The 15817-nt window shown below is 51.8% G+C and overlaps 7 protein-coding genes across 7 annotated transcripts; 3 read left to right on the top strand and 4 right to left on the bottom strand.

The window, feature by feature from the left end:
- Window positions 1–211: 211 nt before the first annotated feature.
- Window positions 212–1516, bottom strand: GT037_005896 (uncharacterized protein; the record flags this gene model as incomplete). Its single annotated transcript, XM_038930943.1, has 3 exons — window positions 212–859; window positions 1073–1279; window positions 1382–1516. The coding sequence occupies 3 exons, from the start codon at window positions 1514–1516 to the stop codon at window positions 212–214; spliced, it is 990 nt and encodes a 329-aa protein (XP_038786632.1).
- Window positions 1517–2258: 742 nt separating this feature from the next.
- On the bottom strand, window positions 2259–2828 carry GT037_005895 (multiprotein-bridging factor 1; the record flags this gene model as incomplete). The annotated part of the gene is made up of 2 exons (XM_038930942.1): window positions 2259–2576; window positions 2667–2828. 2 exons carry the CDS (start codon window positions 2826–2828, stop codon window positions 2259–2261), a joined length of 480 nt encoding a protein of 159 aa, XP_038786631.1.
- A 221-nt stretch (window positions 2829–3049) lies between these two features.
- GT037_005894 (uncharacterized protein) lies at window positions 3050–3513 on the top strand (the record flags this gene model as incomplete). The annotated part of the gene is made up of 2 exons (XM_038930941.1): window positions 3050–3079; window positions 3241–3513. The coding sequence occupies 2 exons, from the start codon at window positions 3050–3052 to the stop codon at window positions 3511–3513; spliced, it is 303 nt and encodes a 100-aa protein (XP_038786630.1).
- Window positions 3514–3797: 284 nt separating this feature from the next.
- GT037_005893 (eukaryotic translation initiation factor 3 subunit i) lies at window positions 3798–4969 on the bottom strand (the record flags this gene model as incomplete). Its single annotated transcript, XM_038930940.1, has 4 exons — window positions 3798–4231; window positions 4282–4777; window positions 4826–4864; window positions 4919–4969. The coding sequence occupies 4 exons, from the start codon at window positions 4967–4969 to the stop codon at window positions 3798–3800; spliced, it is 1020 nt and encodes a 339-aa protein (XP_038786629.1).
- Window positions 4970–5939: 970 nt separating this feature from the next.
- Window positions 5940–7554, top strand: GT037_005892 (uncharacterized protein; the record flags this gene model as incomplete). The annotated part of the gene is made up of 3 exons (XM_038930939.1): window positions 5940–6076; window positions 6130–6667; window positions 6715–7554. The coding sequence occupies 3 exons, from the start codon at window positions 5940–5942 to the stop codon at window positions 7552–7554; spliced, it is 1515 nt and encodes a 504-aa protein (XP_038786628.1).
- Window positions 7555–8113: 559 nt separating this feature from the next.
- GT037_005891 (fthfs-domain-containing protein) lies at window positions 8114–10996 on the top strand (the record flags this gene model as incomplete). The annotated part of the gene is made up of 2 exons (XM_038930938.1): window positions 8114–8237; window positions 8295–10996. The coding sequence occupies 2 exons, from the start codon at window positions 8114–8116 to the stop codon at window positions 10994–10996; spliced, it is 2826 nt and encodes a 941-aa protein (XP_038786627.1).
- A 1343-nt stretch (window positions 10997–12339) lies between these two features.
- GT037_005890 (protein kinase domain-containing protein) lies at window positions 12340–13836 on the bottom strand (the record flags this gene model as incomplete). Its single annotated transcript, XM_038930937.1, has 1 exon — window positions 12340–13836. The coding sequence occupies one exon, from the start codon at window positions 13834–13836 to the stop codon at window positions 12340–12342; it is 1497 nt and encodes a 498-aa protein (XP_038786626.1).
- Window positions 13837–15817: the final 1981 nt, after the last annotated feature.

Raw genomic sequence — 15817 nt, 5'->3', positions numbered from 1 at the left:
CTTGAAGCCTATTAAATAGCTATGAATAATAATGAACGTTAAACAAACTTCCTGTTCTCTACCTTCTCGATCTTGATGCTGGGTTGCTAAAGAACAGTGAGAAGAAAATGCACAGAGGGGTAATGACGGTTCGTATTCCAACTATATCCTGCCGGATAAGTGAGATGGCAAATTTCCGCTCTCAATATATGCCTTTTTTGCTTCCTTGTCCTCATTTGGGTGGCCCATCACACAGTGGCGGAGCGTCGCTAGGTTCCTTGGGCGGAGCCTGTCTCTTTCCTTGCACTTTCTCCGCCTTGACAAAAACGGGTATCACACCTCCGGTCTCCAGCGCAAACATCCTGTGACCAAATACCTCGAGCATACTTCTAATTGCTCCAGAATGGCTGGTTACACTCAACCACACGTTGTTGTCCGAAGCGAAGACGTCGTCCAGGAATGTGGCCAGTCGGTATCGTCTTGCGGCCCGCGGTTCACGGTACTCAGCTTCCCAAAGAGGATCTTCGTCCGAGAAACCAGGTTCGAACGTCAATTTCGGGTCGGTGAAGGTGTTTTTGAGGTGAGTTGCTGTACTGCGGCGATCACAGGTGTGTACGCCAAGGGCCTCACGAACGAGTTCCTTTATGTAGGGCGCGTAAGGCTGAGATGGCGGGAGAGGGAGGCCTCCAAACGTCAGGTTTGCTGTTTCGATCGTACGGGTCAAGGGGGAAACGTAATAAGTCTGTGGAGATGGGATCCCAAGGGGAAGTTGTTCAGCCCATAGCTTGTTTACAGCAAGAGCTTGTTCTTGACCTGTAGAGGTGAGGTTGGCATCTGCCCAGGTTATGCCGTCGTAGCCGTCGAGGGCCGCGTAGTAACACTTTATTCATGTCAGCAACATAGCTCTTCAACAGCGACTTTTACAAAACGCAAGTGAGAGCGAGAGAACGGTACAGCAAAAGAGTGAAAAACAACATGGGTGGGAGAGTAGGAGTGAAGCCGTGATCTACGCCTTTCAACAGATTGCCCGATTTGGAAGGAGTTTGAGAGGAGGTGAGATGGAATGTAACAAGTGATAAAGGAATAAACCTACATCCCAAGCTTTCGTTCCGTACTTTGCCTCTGCGACATTGTGCCATCCTTGACCATGACGACCCAGAAAGAGGACTTTGTACTTTTCTCCCTCTTTCTTCGCTGCCTCCAGACTAGCCACACATGTCTCAAAGCGCCTCCATTGTCGGTCTTCGCTGTCGGTCTCTCCAGGATAAGAACGATTGATTAATCCAAAATTTTGTGCCTTCTATTGGACGCGTTAGTCAGCCACCTTGCAAGCCAAGACGGAATGGCGTTTGGAGATGTTATGAAATGTGTCAAGACATGGAGGAAGAAGGCACGAACATACAAAATCAAAAGTCGTGTCATCAGTTTCGTCCTCACTCTGAGCGAAGAAGCCCTTTTGCACGGTATACTTGAAGTGGTAATCCAGTTCCGGTTCAGCCGGAGAAGGCACCAGGGACGAGTGATTAGAAGTGCTCATGCTGAAGTAAAGCAAGAACACGATTACGGTAGAGACGAAAAGGATGGGTCTGGCAGAACATTAGCGCAAATACACTGGGTGGAGGATGAATATGGAAAAGCGCCTGGGTAGTAGGACTGGAATTGAGGGCATGATTTACATAGGAATGCCGAAACCAAAGCTTCTTGTTTTGGATTGATAGGAGGGCACAATCATAGTATAGGAAGAAGTTAGGATATCATGGTTGGTGTGGTTTGCAGAGAGGATGCGTTGTGAATGCGGGCTGACGGCGAGTCGCTAGCGTGCAAGAGCCAATCACGAAATCAAGGCGCGACACGGACAAGCATGTTGTTGCTTCCAAATCTGCTCAGCGCTATATTAAAGAAACCAGGATTCGCTTGCTCGTACGAAAGGTAAACCGAGATCGAACGAGGCACTGTATGCCAGATGGCATCGATGACGTCAAGGGAATAGTTTGTACACAGCTGCAATATTTGCTCGTGAATCGTTGATTTTATCTAGCCTACACAGCTGCTCAATGAGACTAAGCTGCAAAGGCGCGCGATAAAGGCTAAGCCGTAGCTATCGCACGCTGTTCACCATTGTGGTATTCTGCCGTGATGTCCACCAAACGCCCATCCCAAGCCCGCTAATCCAGAAGAGATTTGTTGCAGCCAAAGCTGACTTTTGAAGCGCAAAAGATTGCAACGTCAGAGCCTGACCGTATATCTGCGGCTAGCATGTGACCTTGGCAATAATTCGCTCATTTCTTCTTGGGGAATTTAGGCTGCCCAATCTTGTCACCCCGTAGGATGACGTTGAGCACGCGCTCCATGTTTCCTAGGAGCTTCTGGTCTGGTGCCGCAGTACCGCGCTCAAAGTCCGCAATGATTGTGGGTGTGCTGTTGCACTTGGTAGCCAAATCCTTCTGCGTCATGGTAGTGCCCTTGTCGTTCTTCGCCTCGGAGCGTGCCTTGGAGATGGCCTGGCCAACAACGGTGCCAACGGTCTTGGGCTTGACGATGTCGTCGGAACGGTCGACTTTGGTGAGGCGTTGGCCTTCTGATGAAGCTCCCTGTGGCTGGTTCGTTAGCATTGTTTTGAGTGAACTGGTGGGGAATCACGAAGAACAAAGTGGTTTAGGCTAAGTAGACGTGTCAGGAGTACTCACGGCGTTGGCAGAAGCGAACTTCTTCTCTGTGGCGACGATGCCGCCGCTGCGTTGGGCCGCGTTCAAAGCTGACTTGCCCTTGACTACGGTTTCGCGAGGTCCAGCGGCACCACCGCGAGTGCGGCTGCCGATCTTGGTAACAGAGTTCCAGTCGTCAGACATATTGAATGTGGTATTGAAGGATGAGGGGATGAAGTTGTGGTTATTGTGTGCGGAAGGCTGAGTTGGGCGCAGACGTGGGGTGTTGTGCTTGTGAAGTCGGTGTTTGTTCGTCAACGAATTTGTCAATCGGCGAATGTATGTGTGATGGAAGGTGGTTTGAATGAGAAGAGCAATGGAGTAAAGAAGATTGAGCTTTTGCTTATGTAGAGGCCCAAAGAGCGATGCAAGGCCGCGATGAGTCGGAGCGACAGGTGAGGTCACCGCCACGCGCGCTAAGCTCGCTTAGGGCAGGGTCTCTCGAAGCTTCCACGTTCGCTGAGGCTGCAGCCCTTCTTCCGCCCTTCTTTCACTTCACCCAGCCCTCAACCTTCGCGATGACCGCTGTTACGGGCTTACTCATCGTGCCTCATAGCTCATGGAAGCCGGCTTTAACATACTGGAGCGATCCATCATGTCTGGATCTGACAACCAGTTGAGGAAAATATCCATGTCTGCGTCTTACATTGCGCTCGATCAAGCACGCGACAACGCGATCAGCGCGCTGCGTTCTCCCTTTGCGCTTATTTATAGCAAAAACCTCTTCAGTATACGTCGTCCTTCCTTCTCGATGATGGACTCGTTTGTCAAAAGCAGGAAGATCAGCCACAAACCCGTTTCAAGCCCTTTGCTTGTACTATTGACCTAATGCTTGGGTGTCTGCTCCATTCGTGGACAGGCGCTGGTGCTTGGGGCGGGACATATATAAACCATCTTGAACATGCGCTCACAAGCTTGCTAGTGAAGTTTTCATTGTTGAGGTACATGGTGCTCGGACGCTGAGATAAAGTGTCTATATGTGCCCTGCTCGCTCATGAACTTTTGACAAAGGCTCGTCTAATTTCGACAAGCACCCAACCCGACCGCCGGAACGCCATTGCATGCATACAGCCAAATCGAACCATATCAACCATTCTTCATGAGGTCATATCATTACAAGTTCGACTGCTGCGCGACCTCCCGCTCGACCTCGTACATGAAGTCAAAGTATGGCTTGTCGAAGTGGTGCACGCGCACGTAACCGTCCTCTCCTCCACTGCAGTAGCTGGTACCTTGTGGGTGTACGGCGACATAGTTGAGGGGACCAAAGTGACCACGCACACGACCAATTTCCTCCATGAAGATCTTGTGGTAGAAGCGGGCCTCGAACTTTCCTTGGCGCGCAGATGTGGTTGTGACGTCCATAGCTGCTTGTCCTCCACCAAGAATAACATAGTCCTTTACCGGAGTGATCGCCGCGGAGTTGAGGGGCGTGTCGGCAACGTATGACTTGAGCACGTTGAGCTCTTCGACGTCAACAAGCTTTGCGGTCTTGTCCTTGCTGGCAGTTATGAAATATGTTCGGTCGGGAGCCCACTGAATATCGGCTTCATTTTGTTAGTTCTGCTATAACCTGGGTTTTGTTCGAGGCACTCACTGATCTGCATGTCTGGCTCATGAACATCGTAGTTAGAGCTGAGCAGCTCTCCAGTCTTGCCATCCCACTGAGTTATCGAGCCGTCCTCGTGTCCACTGATGATGTATTTCGCGAGATACGAGAAACCAGCAACCGTCGCCTTGGACTCGTCGCATACGATCCTGAGCAGCTGCTCATCCGATTGTTGCGCTTCTGGGTCGGGGTTGATGGGGTAGACGCAGATGGTCGAAAGATGTCCTGAGCGCTTCTCAGTGACACCGAGTAGCTGCCTGCCGTCTGGAGAGAATTCGCAGCGCTTGATACTGGTGTTGAATTCCCAAGTGTGGAGAAGCTTGCCGGTCTGCACATGCCATAGCCTCATGGTGTTGTCTGCGCCACCGGTGGCTAGCAGCTCGGAAGATGGGTTCACGTCGACGGTCCATAGCGCTCCCTGATGTCCGTGGTATGTGCCTATCCGCTCGCCGTTGTGTGAGTACCATGCGCAAACGACGTGGTCCTACAAAAATCAGCTTCCACATATCAGAAGACTGGGAGAAGCCCGTACCTTCGATACGGAGAAAATGATGTCTCCATCAGCATTGTACTGTCTATTGTCAGTTTTCTCCCTCCCATTCCGCTACGCCTTGCGCATGCGTACCTTGACTTGCGTGAGCGCACGCTCGTGTCCCGAGAGAAGAATGGGCCTCATGATTGCGATGTGTATGTGGAGGTAGGGTGGTGTGACGGCTTATATGTGGCGGGCGGCGTCTCGAAATTCGGGTGACTCTTGTGCATATCGACGTTCAGCGGGCGAAGTGGGCTGCTTGGCGCTAACCGACTAGCGTGCTTTGTCCCGCATCCATGGATCAACCGCCATTCCTATAAACCTCATTCCTCTGTCTTGGCCCAGATCCTCAACACGAAGAGTCCACAGACTACGGGTACTGAGCTGAGGCTACTGGTCTAAATCGTGTTAAACTCAGCGATGCTTGTCAATGTGAGTCACGACGGCTCACCTCACCCCCATTTGGTCGTACATCAGCATGTGTTTACGTACTCGCGAACGACGCAACTTGTTGTGACTCATAGACCAATCTATTCGTACGTTGATTATTTGAAGCCATTCACAGATGATTCAGATAGTAAGTCCAGCTCGGGTGATTCGTCCTCTCTTCTTGATAGTCTACCTCTGAGTCAACACAGCCCTCTTTCTTTGGACCTCACTTCTGTGCTTGTAATTCATTACAAGCTGACGTCTTGACGTATGCCTTTCTTTTACTGTGTCGAAGATGTATACAGCATGGAGACGGAGGGTGCGTCTTTCCACGCTTCACTGCCACCAAGCTTCCATCTTTCTAAATCCAAGCTTGATCACATGCTCGGTACAAACGCCAGCTACGGGCGCTGTTGATAATCCAGGCATACAGTGTGCTTTCGAATTTGCTATTCTCGCTTTGTTTGGAGTTCCGACGTTTCATCGCTTTCATCTCCACCGGTGATGCAGGAATTGCACCTGCCCTTGAGTGTGAGCGCTATCTTGGCGCAAACACGCTCTTGCTTCCCACTTCGCCATTGGTAAGCACACAACACTCGGGCGCAGCTTCCGGAAAAGTCCAACATCGGATCCTTGATTTCTCCTTGTCGTGGGCAGGCAGCCGCGCGCAATTCCCACGTTCGATATGTCCTCCACATCGCCCGATACTGTTATCATAGCAGCTATGCTAGACAGGCTCGAGCCCCTGGCACCCAACGAGTATATAGTAGCCTTGAGTCGAGGCAGCGATCAGTTTATCGCCACACCGAACGGTTACATCTCGTAGGATAAACACGATCGCCCTAACTTAACATCCAGCTGACCGCTACATGCAGCACGTGTCTACCAAACAACTTACTCAGAAAAGTATGCGCAGGTTATATCAAGAGAATTACATGGGCTTCGTACGGCAGCAAACCCGGGTCGTGGTTTTTCGCGTGGGAGTGCAGAGACAGCACATCGGCTTTCATGATTGGACCCGAGATTCCGCCAGCATTACGGTCCTACATCCAAGCAGTAGAAGCTTCCGAGACTCTTCGTTCTGGTATTCGAGTACAACTTGGTGCCGCCGACTCTTTCGTCGTATGGTCAGGCACAGCTTGGGCATGCGCAGATGTTCCGGCGCAACTCGAGGCCAAGTTACGCGAAGGCAGTTCCGGATCCCGTAAGAGCAACCATATCACCAATGGTTCGTTGAGGGACTCTCGTACTCTGGATAATATCCAGTGGCACGCTAATGGGTCGTACTACATCAAGAGCGGCGACCGTCATCTATGGAATTTCCAGGCAAACCTGGTCTCTTTCGAATGGAACAAGCTGTGGAAAGGCGCGAGACAAGATGAGCGAATGATTAGGATCAACAAAGAGCTCGCTGTGAGTGTCCGCGCATGTTATCGTCCATTGCGGCTGACATTTTCTAGTACGTCCTGATTAGCCCGCATACCAAGAAGGGCGAGACCTTCGCATTCATCAAGAAGCACTCTGCCGGCTTGGACACGCCGTATATTGTCCATTTTGAGGGAGAGCCAATTCACACCAACTTTGATGGTGATAACAGCTCTGGCCAGCATACGCTAAGCAGTTCGCCTCCTGGCACTGTCTCTGACACCAACTCTTCTCGGAACTCATGTTCTCGCCCGCTCGCCCGCTACGAACCGCATGTTTCTGACCAGCAAATACGACATGTACCAAGAAAGACCGAGGATGGCATTCCCTTCCAGTGGGCGACTACCAAGAAGTCTGGTCGGCCGCATAGGGCGGATTCATGGGAGCTAGTGTTAAGAAAAGGTGAAAAAGTGAAGGTCATCCGCGACATGGGTCGCAACTGGTTTATGGTCACCGATAAGAAAGACGTCAAGGGGTTTGTACACGGCTCTTGGCTTGTCTTTGGTGATGGTGCAGTGCACAAAGACTCCAAGGCAGCATACGATCAGTTCGTGGAAGATATACGGGAGTTGCTCAAACCCGGGCACCTACAGAGTTTCCTAGCGATGACAAGCTACGTCGACGAGTGCACGGAACGGGACTGTCAGCTGCTCAAGGAAGATGTCTCGAAATTGGGCATCTGCACCCACGATCTGCGAGCATTGCTGCAAGCTTCCGGTAAATATTCGTATGAATGGCTCAAGGAGGAACGAAACCTATGGCACCCGGATAGGTTTGCGCGCTTCATCCACCCAAATCACATGGAGCGTCTTACGCTCATGGCGGAACAGATGTTTGTCATGTATGGAATCTTGATGGAGGCGTGCAAAGCCTGATCCGCAAGCTTAGAATTTTGGTGGCTCCGTTCGACAGTTGCGGATCCGCAGAGGTTTGTACGGAGAATTCAGGACAAGCCAGATGGAGAGCAGGATAACCAGAAGAGCGGGCTGGTTTGGTAGTACCACACTGTGTATGTTGAACCATGTTCGCGTTGCATGTTTTCCCCATTCCGACCGAGGACCCTGAGTGGTACGTAATAACGCGCACACGCGAGTCGCGGAGCAGAAAGTTTGGCGTCGGCGTACTTTGTTCTTTTCCCGGGGTCCATAGTGCTATCTCGTGGGCCAGACTGAGTCATTGAAAACATACATAGAAATGCGTATCATCACGTCGCGCCATACACACTAGACTTGGAAAAGATTCGCAGACAGGATTGGTAGGACGATGAAAGTGTATCCGATCTGCGGCGGACGCGTTGGTGTTCTCGCCCGTTGTTTTCCGCAAGCTACAGCTACCCCGCCGAGAAAATATTGGTGCTCGACTTCTCCCCGCCATCTATATACTGTCGTCAAGACTGCGCATAGTTCCAGGCAGTTTTCCAGCACAGGCTTCAACATGGCTGGACAGAAGATTGACGGCACTGCCATTGCCAAGAGCATCCGCGAGAGGCTGGGTCAGAAGATCAAGGAGAAGCAAGAGAAGAACCCGCGATACCGTCCAAGCCTGAAAATTGTCCAAGGTGAGTCGCGTACCATTGGGGGCGTGTTCAGCGACATGGAATGCTGACAGCAGACAGTGGGTGACAGGTCCGACTCCAGCACCTATGTTCGCATGAAGCTCAAGGCCGCCGAAGAGGCCAACATCGACTGCGAGCTTGTCCATCTCTCCGAAGACCTTACCGAAGGCGAGCTCCTGTACAAGATCTACGAGTACAACAATGACCCTGCTGTTCACGGTATACTCGTCCAACTGCCCCTCCCTAAGCACATCTCCGAACACACAATCACATCTGCCGTCGCGGACGAGAAGGACGTCGATGGCTTCGGCATTCAAAGCATCGGTGAGCTGGCCAAGCGCGGCGGCAAGCCTCTCTTCACCCCATGCACACCCAAGGGTGTCATGGTACTGCTCCAAGAGGCCGGCATCGACATCTCGGGCAAGAATGCCGTCGTACTGGGACGCAGCGATATCGTGGGAAGCCCCGTCAGCTACCTTCTGAAGAACGCCGACGCGACAGTCACTGTATGCCACTCGAGGACAAAGAACCTACCGGAAGTCGTTCGCCAGGCAGACATCGTCATCGCTGCCATTGGCAAGGCGCAATTCGTCAAGGGAGACTGGCTCAAGCCCGGTGCTGTCGTCATTGACGTTGGCACCAACTTCATCCCAGACGACACCAAAAAGAGCGGGCAGAGGCTCGTAGGAGACGTCGACTATGACTCTGCTGTCGAGGTCGCGTCGCACATCACCCCAGTACCCGGCGGTGTAGGTCCTATGACCATCGCCATGCTGCTACAGAACCTTGTCGACTCCGCCGACGCGACCTTTGACAGGCAGAAGAAGCGTAAGATTTCGCCTCTGCCCATTCGCATCGAAGATCCGATACCCGCCGACCATGCTATCTCACGCAAGCAGCACCCAAAGCAGATCACAACCGTAGCGAAGGAGGTTGGTATTCTCCCGCACGAGCTGGAGCCATATGGTGCAACAAAGGCCAAGGTCGACCTGTCTCTGCTGAGGCGACTCGAGCACCGCCGCAATGGAAGGTACATTCTCATTGCTGGTATAACTCCTACCCCGCTCGGCGAGGGTAAGTCAACAACCACAATTGGTGTCGCGCAAGCATTGGGCGCGCACCTGGGCAGGATATGCTTTGCCAATGTGCGTCAACCCAGCATGGGACCGACGTTCGGTATCAAGGGAGGTGCCGCTGGTGGAGGCTACAGCCAGGTCATCCCCATGGACCAGTTCAATCTTCACCTTACTGGCGACATCCACGCCATCACCGCAGCGAACAACTTGCTGGCCGCTGCTATTGAGACGCGCATGTTCCACGAGAACACCCAAAAGGACGCTGCTCTATACAAGCGCCTAGTGCCAGCCAAGAAAGGCAAGCGCGAGTTTGTTCCGGTCATGTTCCGTCGTCTTAAGAAGCTCGGTATCGACAAGACGAACCCAGATGACTTGACTGATGAGGAGATCTCCAAGTTTGCCAGGCTTGACATCGACCCGGAAACCATCACCTGGCGACGTGTGCTAGATGTCAACGACAGGCATCTGCGCAAAATCACAGTCGGTCAAGCGCCAACAGAGAAGGGTCAGACTCGCGAGACTGGCTTTGACATCTCGGTCGCCAGCGAGTGCATGGCTATTCTAGCGCTCAGCAAGGACCTTTCGGATCTCCGCGAGCGTCTTGGTAGCATGGTTGTTGCCAGCTCCCGCGCTGGCGACCCTGTCACTTGCGACGACATCGGTGCTGGTGGTGCCCTGACTGCTCTGCTTGTCGATGCCATCAAGCCCAACATGATGCAAACCCTTGAGGGCACTCCCGTCTTCGTTCACGCCGGTCCCTTTGCGAACATCAGTATCGGCGCTTCTTCTGTAATCGCAGACAGGCTCGCTCTCAAGCTGGCCGGTACTGAGCCAGACGAGGACCACGACGCTCAGACCGGATTTGTTGTTACTGAGGCTGGCTTCGACTTCACCATGGGTGGCGAGCGCTTCTTCAACATCAAGTGCCGCTCCTCCGGTCTTGTGCCCGACACCGTTGTCATCGTCGCGACCGTCCGTGCCCTTAAGAACCACGGTGGTGGCCCTGACATCAGCCCCGGTGCGCAACTCCCCGAAGTCTACCGCACCGAGAACATCGACATCCTCCGCGCTGGTTGCGTCAACCTCAAGAAGCACATTGAGAACGCTAAGCAGTACGGTGTTCCCGTCGTTGTGGCCATTAACCGCTTCGCAACCGATACCCAAGCTGAGATCGACGTGATTCGCGAAGAGGCCATCGCGGCCGGTGCCGAGGACGCCATTCCAGCCAACCACTTCGCCGAAGGTGGAAAGGGGGCTGTAGATCTTGCAGAGGGAATCATCAAGGCCTCTGCAAAGCCTAAGCCCGACTACAAACTTCTCTACGACGTCAACAGTGGTACGGTACAAGAACGCATGGAGACCATTGCCAAGAAGATGTACGGTGCTTCCGCTGTTGAGTTCTCCGAGCTCGCTCAGAAGAAGGTTGACACCTACGTCAAGCAAGGCTTCGGCAACCTACCCATCTGCGTCGCCAAGACACAATACTCCCTTAGCCATGACCCCAGCCTCAAGGGTGCCCCAACTGGCTTCACGGTTCCTATCAGGGATGTCAGGATGGCGGCTGGTGCAGGATACTTGTATGCACTCGCGGCAGATATCCAGACCATTCCCGGTCTTCCTACTGCCCCTGGATATCTGAATATCGATGTCGATGTTGAGACTGGCGAGATTGACGGCATGTTCTAAACTTGACCAAGAAGAGGGTGGCTGAATCGGGTGAAGCGTTCAACAAGCTTTACTTGAAATAATCATGTATGATGATATGAGGTATGGCGTTTTGGGCGCACTAGGCATGTTCAACAACATCTGGGTGGGCTTCTTATTCAACACGAATTGGGATGATATGCATAGCGTTTGGTATGGTGTCGAATCAACTTTGACTGTCTCATCTTTTCCATGATGGACCATTACAGGAATTTAGAAGCATCTTCCAACCTTTCTAACCTCAGAGAGCTGAGAAATTGTGCATGTTTCGTCCCTCCAGACAATCCATCATGGTTGCTCTAACTGTGTGGTATTAAACAACCTATGTCCAATATCGGTCAGCCCTTTCTCTTTGTACTTGTTCTTCGACTTGCGCAATGCAACGACGTGCAGCTCGCGATCGCCTCTCAGCATCTCGGCGAACGCATTGCCAGCCTTGATCTATCCTCTTTATCTGGTTTGATGATCACAGAATCAGCTTAAGCTATTCCTGTAACGACGATGATGTAGATTGACGGACACGACTCCCGCAACGGCGTGATAGAATTGACGAGACTTTCCCGAGTTGATCAACGACTCAATAAGGACGAGGTCACATTTTGCGTTGCAGATGTCTGTGTTAGTGATATCCGTGAATTCTTTCGCGTGACAAAATGCAGCGCGAGGTATCGCCTTGCTAACGCTAAAAGCCATTGGTCCGCCGCCTCTCATCAAAGGAATGATGATAGTGGCTTTAGTAATACAGTTTGGCTCATCATATACACATAGAGATGACTAGCTTGCTACTTATCAACGAGAGCAGATCGGTGTGCCGTTGAAGTTTTGCACGTGCAGAAACGTGTAGAAGACTTAAAAGTATCGTGAACATACTTCGCGACGGAGTTTACATGGAATTTAAACAGATCATCCGATCACGATTGGATCGATTGTACGTGATCCTAGCGAGTATTCTTCTTTTCAAGTCTTGCGGCATGCATGTTGTTCGATAAGTCCATGTCTGCGTAGTCATGTATGCTGTTTGTCTAGCCGAAGCCTAGGTAGTTCACTTATCGTCGTACGGATACACATGCTTACCAGGTCAAAGCGTCATAGCAACGGAAGCGCACGAGACGGTGAAACGATGTGGGGGAGAAGAGTGGCGATGTACTGATTACGGTATTTGTAAATAACAGTGGGGGTATCTAGCGAATGTCCTTTATGGCACGAAAAGAAAATGCGTACCTTCACCACCCATAAGCGCCATGAAACAGATCCCCTTTAGGAAAAGCCAAGTCATCCCCCCAATCCGAATGCCATGTTGTCATACACTGTAAAGTATGCCCTTCTCACAGCTTCGCCTTGACAGCACCCTTTAGCTCCTGCATCCACTCTTTCACATCAACCCTCTTGCTTCCATCCTTCACGAGCACCTTTCCAAACCACGCTAATAAATCGAAACCCAGGTCCCTAGACAAACTCTGCACCCTCTTCATATTCTTGATTCCCTGGTCGTCATGCCTCATGCACTGCAGTGGACATCCTGACTTGATCATCTCCCGTTGTTGGTACTTGTTGGCTTTGAAGACATCATACGGAGAAGAACCCAAGATGAGGAAGAGTAGGGTGATAGCCAAGGACCAGAGATCTGATGTCGCAGAAGGTGGGGTAGTAGATGAGGAACTGATGAGTGAGGGGTCGAGGTAATCCCATGTTCCCGCGCCCAAGGGTGATGCACAAGATTCGATAGTAGCATCAGGGTGGTTGAGAATTGTAGAGGAGAAGTCCGCGTAGACCGGATTTGACATGCTGGCGAAGGTAGACGAGGTGAGGATATTGGAGGGTTTGATGTCCGCGTGTGTGCAGAACTTCTCTTGCATCCATTGCAGACCTGCGAGAAGGGTGATGGCGATATGAGGGAAGACTGTAGCGAGCTTCCTTGCACGCGAGTCCTCGTCGAGTGTATTGAGCATCTTCTGGATCCAGCCTTCTAGCGTATCCTCCATGGCGCGAAGAAGCAGGGAGCCGGTGCGCATATCCAAGCCGTAGAAAGGCACGATGTGGTTTTCTGCATCGGGAAAGCTAGAAAGGTAAGATAGAATTCTTGCTTCTGCGCTGAGCACTTTCTTAGCGCTGGTCATGGCTGGTACCTTGACTGCGTACATGGGTGGCGTTATAGGGAGCCTGGTGAGATCTATGGCCGAGTCTACGGTTCGCACGGGAGTGAGTGGGGGTGTCATTTCTGGTCCACAGGGAGGCTGTGATAGTGACTGTTCGTTTGTCTTAGGAGGACATGGCTTTGCCAGGAATACATCACTCCATGCTCCTTCGCCGATGGTCTTCTTCCGCCCACGGTCGTCTGTCTTGAATTCATAGTCCGTTAAGTGATATGGGAAGGTGGTGAGTTCAGTGCTGCCAGGTTGTGGTGACGCGTCCAGTGACAGTCGAGGCCGGTTTAGTGACGATATAGAATCTCCACGCCGTAAGGTTGACAAAGAGGTCAGAAAGTCGGATGACGTGGAACTGGACTTGGAATGCGACACACTACCGGGTGTGATGGGAGGTGTAACTGCACCACTGTTATGCACGCTTCGAGGATCTGGAGCACCCATGGTCATGGACCGTTTTCTTGTTGGAGACATTGGTGGTGTAGAAAGTGTTTGAACGACAGCCGGTCCTGAGAATATGCTGTCGGAAACGGCAACCTTCTGCTGTTCGTTTGTTGCATTATCCGTAAGTAGGTGAAGCTGTGGTTGTTGCCTTTTTTGCGTAAGTGTTGCTTGTGACTCGAGTACCGCTGGTTCTTCCATTGGAGCAGGGAACGTGAATCGTGCAAGATGCGCCATGTTTATTTTACAGTAATACTTGCTTGAAAGTCTTCAAGTTTGACAAGTAACACTGTACGGTTACAGTGTGCGGGTGGCGCGTTGATAACTGTTGCCTGAACCTTGAAGCACAATGCGGGCAAGAGTTGGACAACGGACCCCAAGAGACGATGCGAGACAGGAATAGGATCTCAAACAGGACAGGAAATATGAAACGTTAAAAAGCGAATAGACGTCTCTTTTTTGTCGGCGTGTGTCGAAGCTGGGTCCGGAACCGAGTGATGCGAACCAACAAAGAAAGCAAGATGGTAGTACTACAGGTAATCGTACACGAGATAAGAGGATGGGTCCACAAACAGGCTTGGGCGCAGCCTAGTAGATGGTAAGAAGCATTGTGGATGACAGCCGCAAAAGATGATGGCGCGTGCGGAAGGCCCGCAGCCAGAGGGTTATGGCTGTGAATCGATGAGTCGAAAAGCGATCGGAGTTGCAAACAGGTCTATAAGCAAAGAAGGCTGCGCCCCGGGGTATCCGGGGACGGGTGGCACACATTCATCCCTACCCGTACCAACGCTGCGCAATCTTAGGCAGCATGTTGGAAGCAGATGATTCGTAGGGGGAAAAGACAAAGCGCGTCCCCTGGAAACAGATGCGTGATTCCAGAAGCGCAACCATTCACACGTCTTTCCTAGCCGGGTTGTCTGGCTTTGGCTAATACCGGTAGCGTGCAGATGGCGCACGATTCTTGGCCTCGGATCCCCAATTACTGGCCAGCATCGTGTAAACGTGCGTGGCTTGATTGGGCTGCGCGACGTCGCCTTGCCCCGTCGAGGATTCGCCTTTGTGTGCGATGGGTTTTGCTGCTGCGTGCCATGCATCGGGCTCTCTGCTTGGACAGATGCGACACTTGACGTCTTCGCTCGGAGGTATTCTGGGGACACTCGGTGCTTCTTCTCTGTGACGTCGGCATGAACACCGTGGCTTGTGGGGATGGGCTGCGCAGCTGTCACAGGTCAAGTCATGAGATCGCAACGAGTGTGGAGCTATCGTGAGTTATCGCTAGCACATCGTTGGCTCAAATCACTGGTGTATCGTTTGGCTGCCGTTCCGTCCGCAAATATGACAGCGTAACGTGGAGATGGGATGCGTTTTTTTTGCACGGCCGAGCATCGGAGAGAAGACTGATCAACTCCCAACTTCGACATCGTTTATCGTGGACGTGCCTGTGTCATCGCTCGAAAGATTCGTCATGCATCGTGACCATCGTTGGATTTTCTAGCCATCGAATTGGAGAAACTGCGCCGACACCCCCTCTTCTGCACTTGCAGCATCGAGCATCGTGAATAAACTACCCCGGATGCACATGCCGGTAGGCCAATAAAGTAATTTTTGTTGACGTCGCTGGGCCTCAAGCTTCGAGCTAAGGTTAGGACAACGGGCGTGGGCTTATCACCTGCAAGTGTAGTTCGCAGATTGCGCTAGGTGAGCACACATGGCTGCATGTGGGGGACCTATCAGGCTACTGTACCATCTCGACCTTGCTCATCGGGCGATTTCCAAGCCACCCGTTCGCTCCAGAGTTCAATCCGGATACCAGCCTCGCGCCTGTTGATATCACGTACCCCCAAAGTAGGCATGGTCAACGCTGATAAGGGAAATTTGACAGCCCGACCATCAACCTCAATAGCCGCCATGCACAAGAGTGGAGCCCAAACCGAACTTCATGCTGCAGGTTATCAGACGAGTATTTGGGGTTAGACCATACTTTGGTTCTCAGATATTGATAAGATTGTGTTGCTTCTTATCAGGGGCATGGTAGGTGTAAAAGGGGGAAATGGATAGTACTTGAATGCTTGAGGGATTGATTTCTCTGCTACTCTATCCCCAACTCTCCTAGTCACTATCCATTGACTATCTGCCCCACACCGGCAGCGCGTGCGATGATGCGAACAGAAACGCTGAAGGGAATTGGTAAATGTTCTCCCGATGCGCCCACGATTTA

Source organism: Alternaria burnsii (assembly GCF_013036055.1).
Source record: "Alternaria burnsii strain CBS107.38 chromosome Unknown 732, whole genome shotgun sequence".
Taxonomy (NCBI): Eukaryota; Fungi; Ascomycota; class Dothideomycetes; order Pleosporales; family Pleosporaceae; genus Alternaria; species Alternaria burnsii.
The sequence above is the reverse complement of the archived record's forward strand: the minus strand, read 5'-3'. Positions and strand labels throughout refer to the sequence as shown.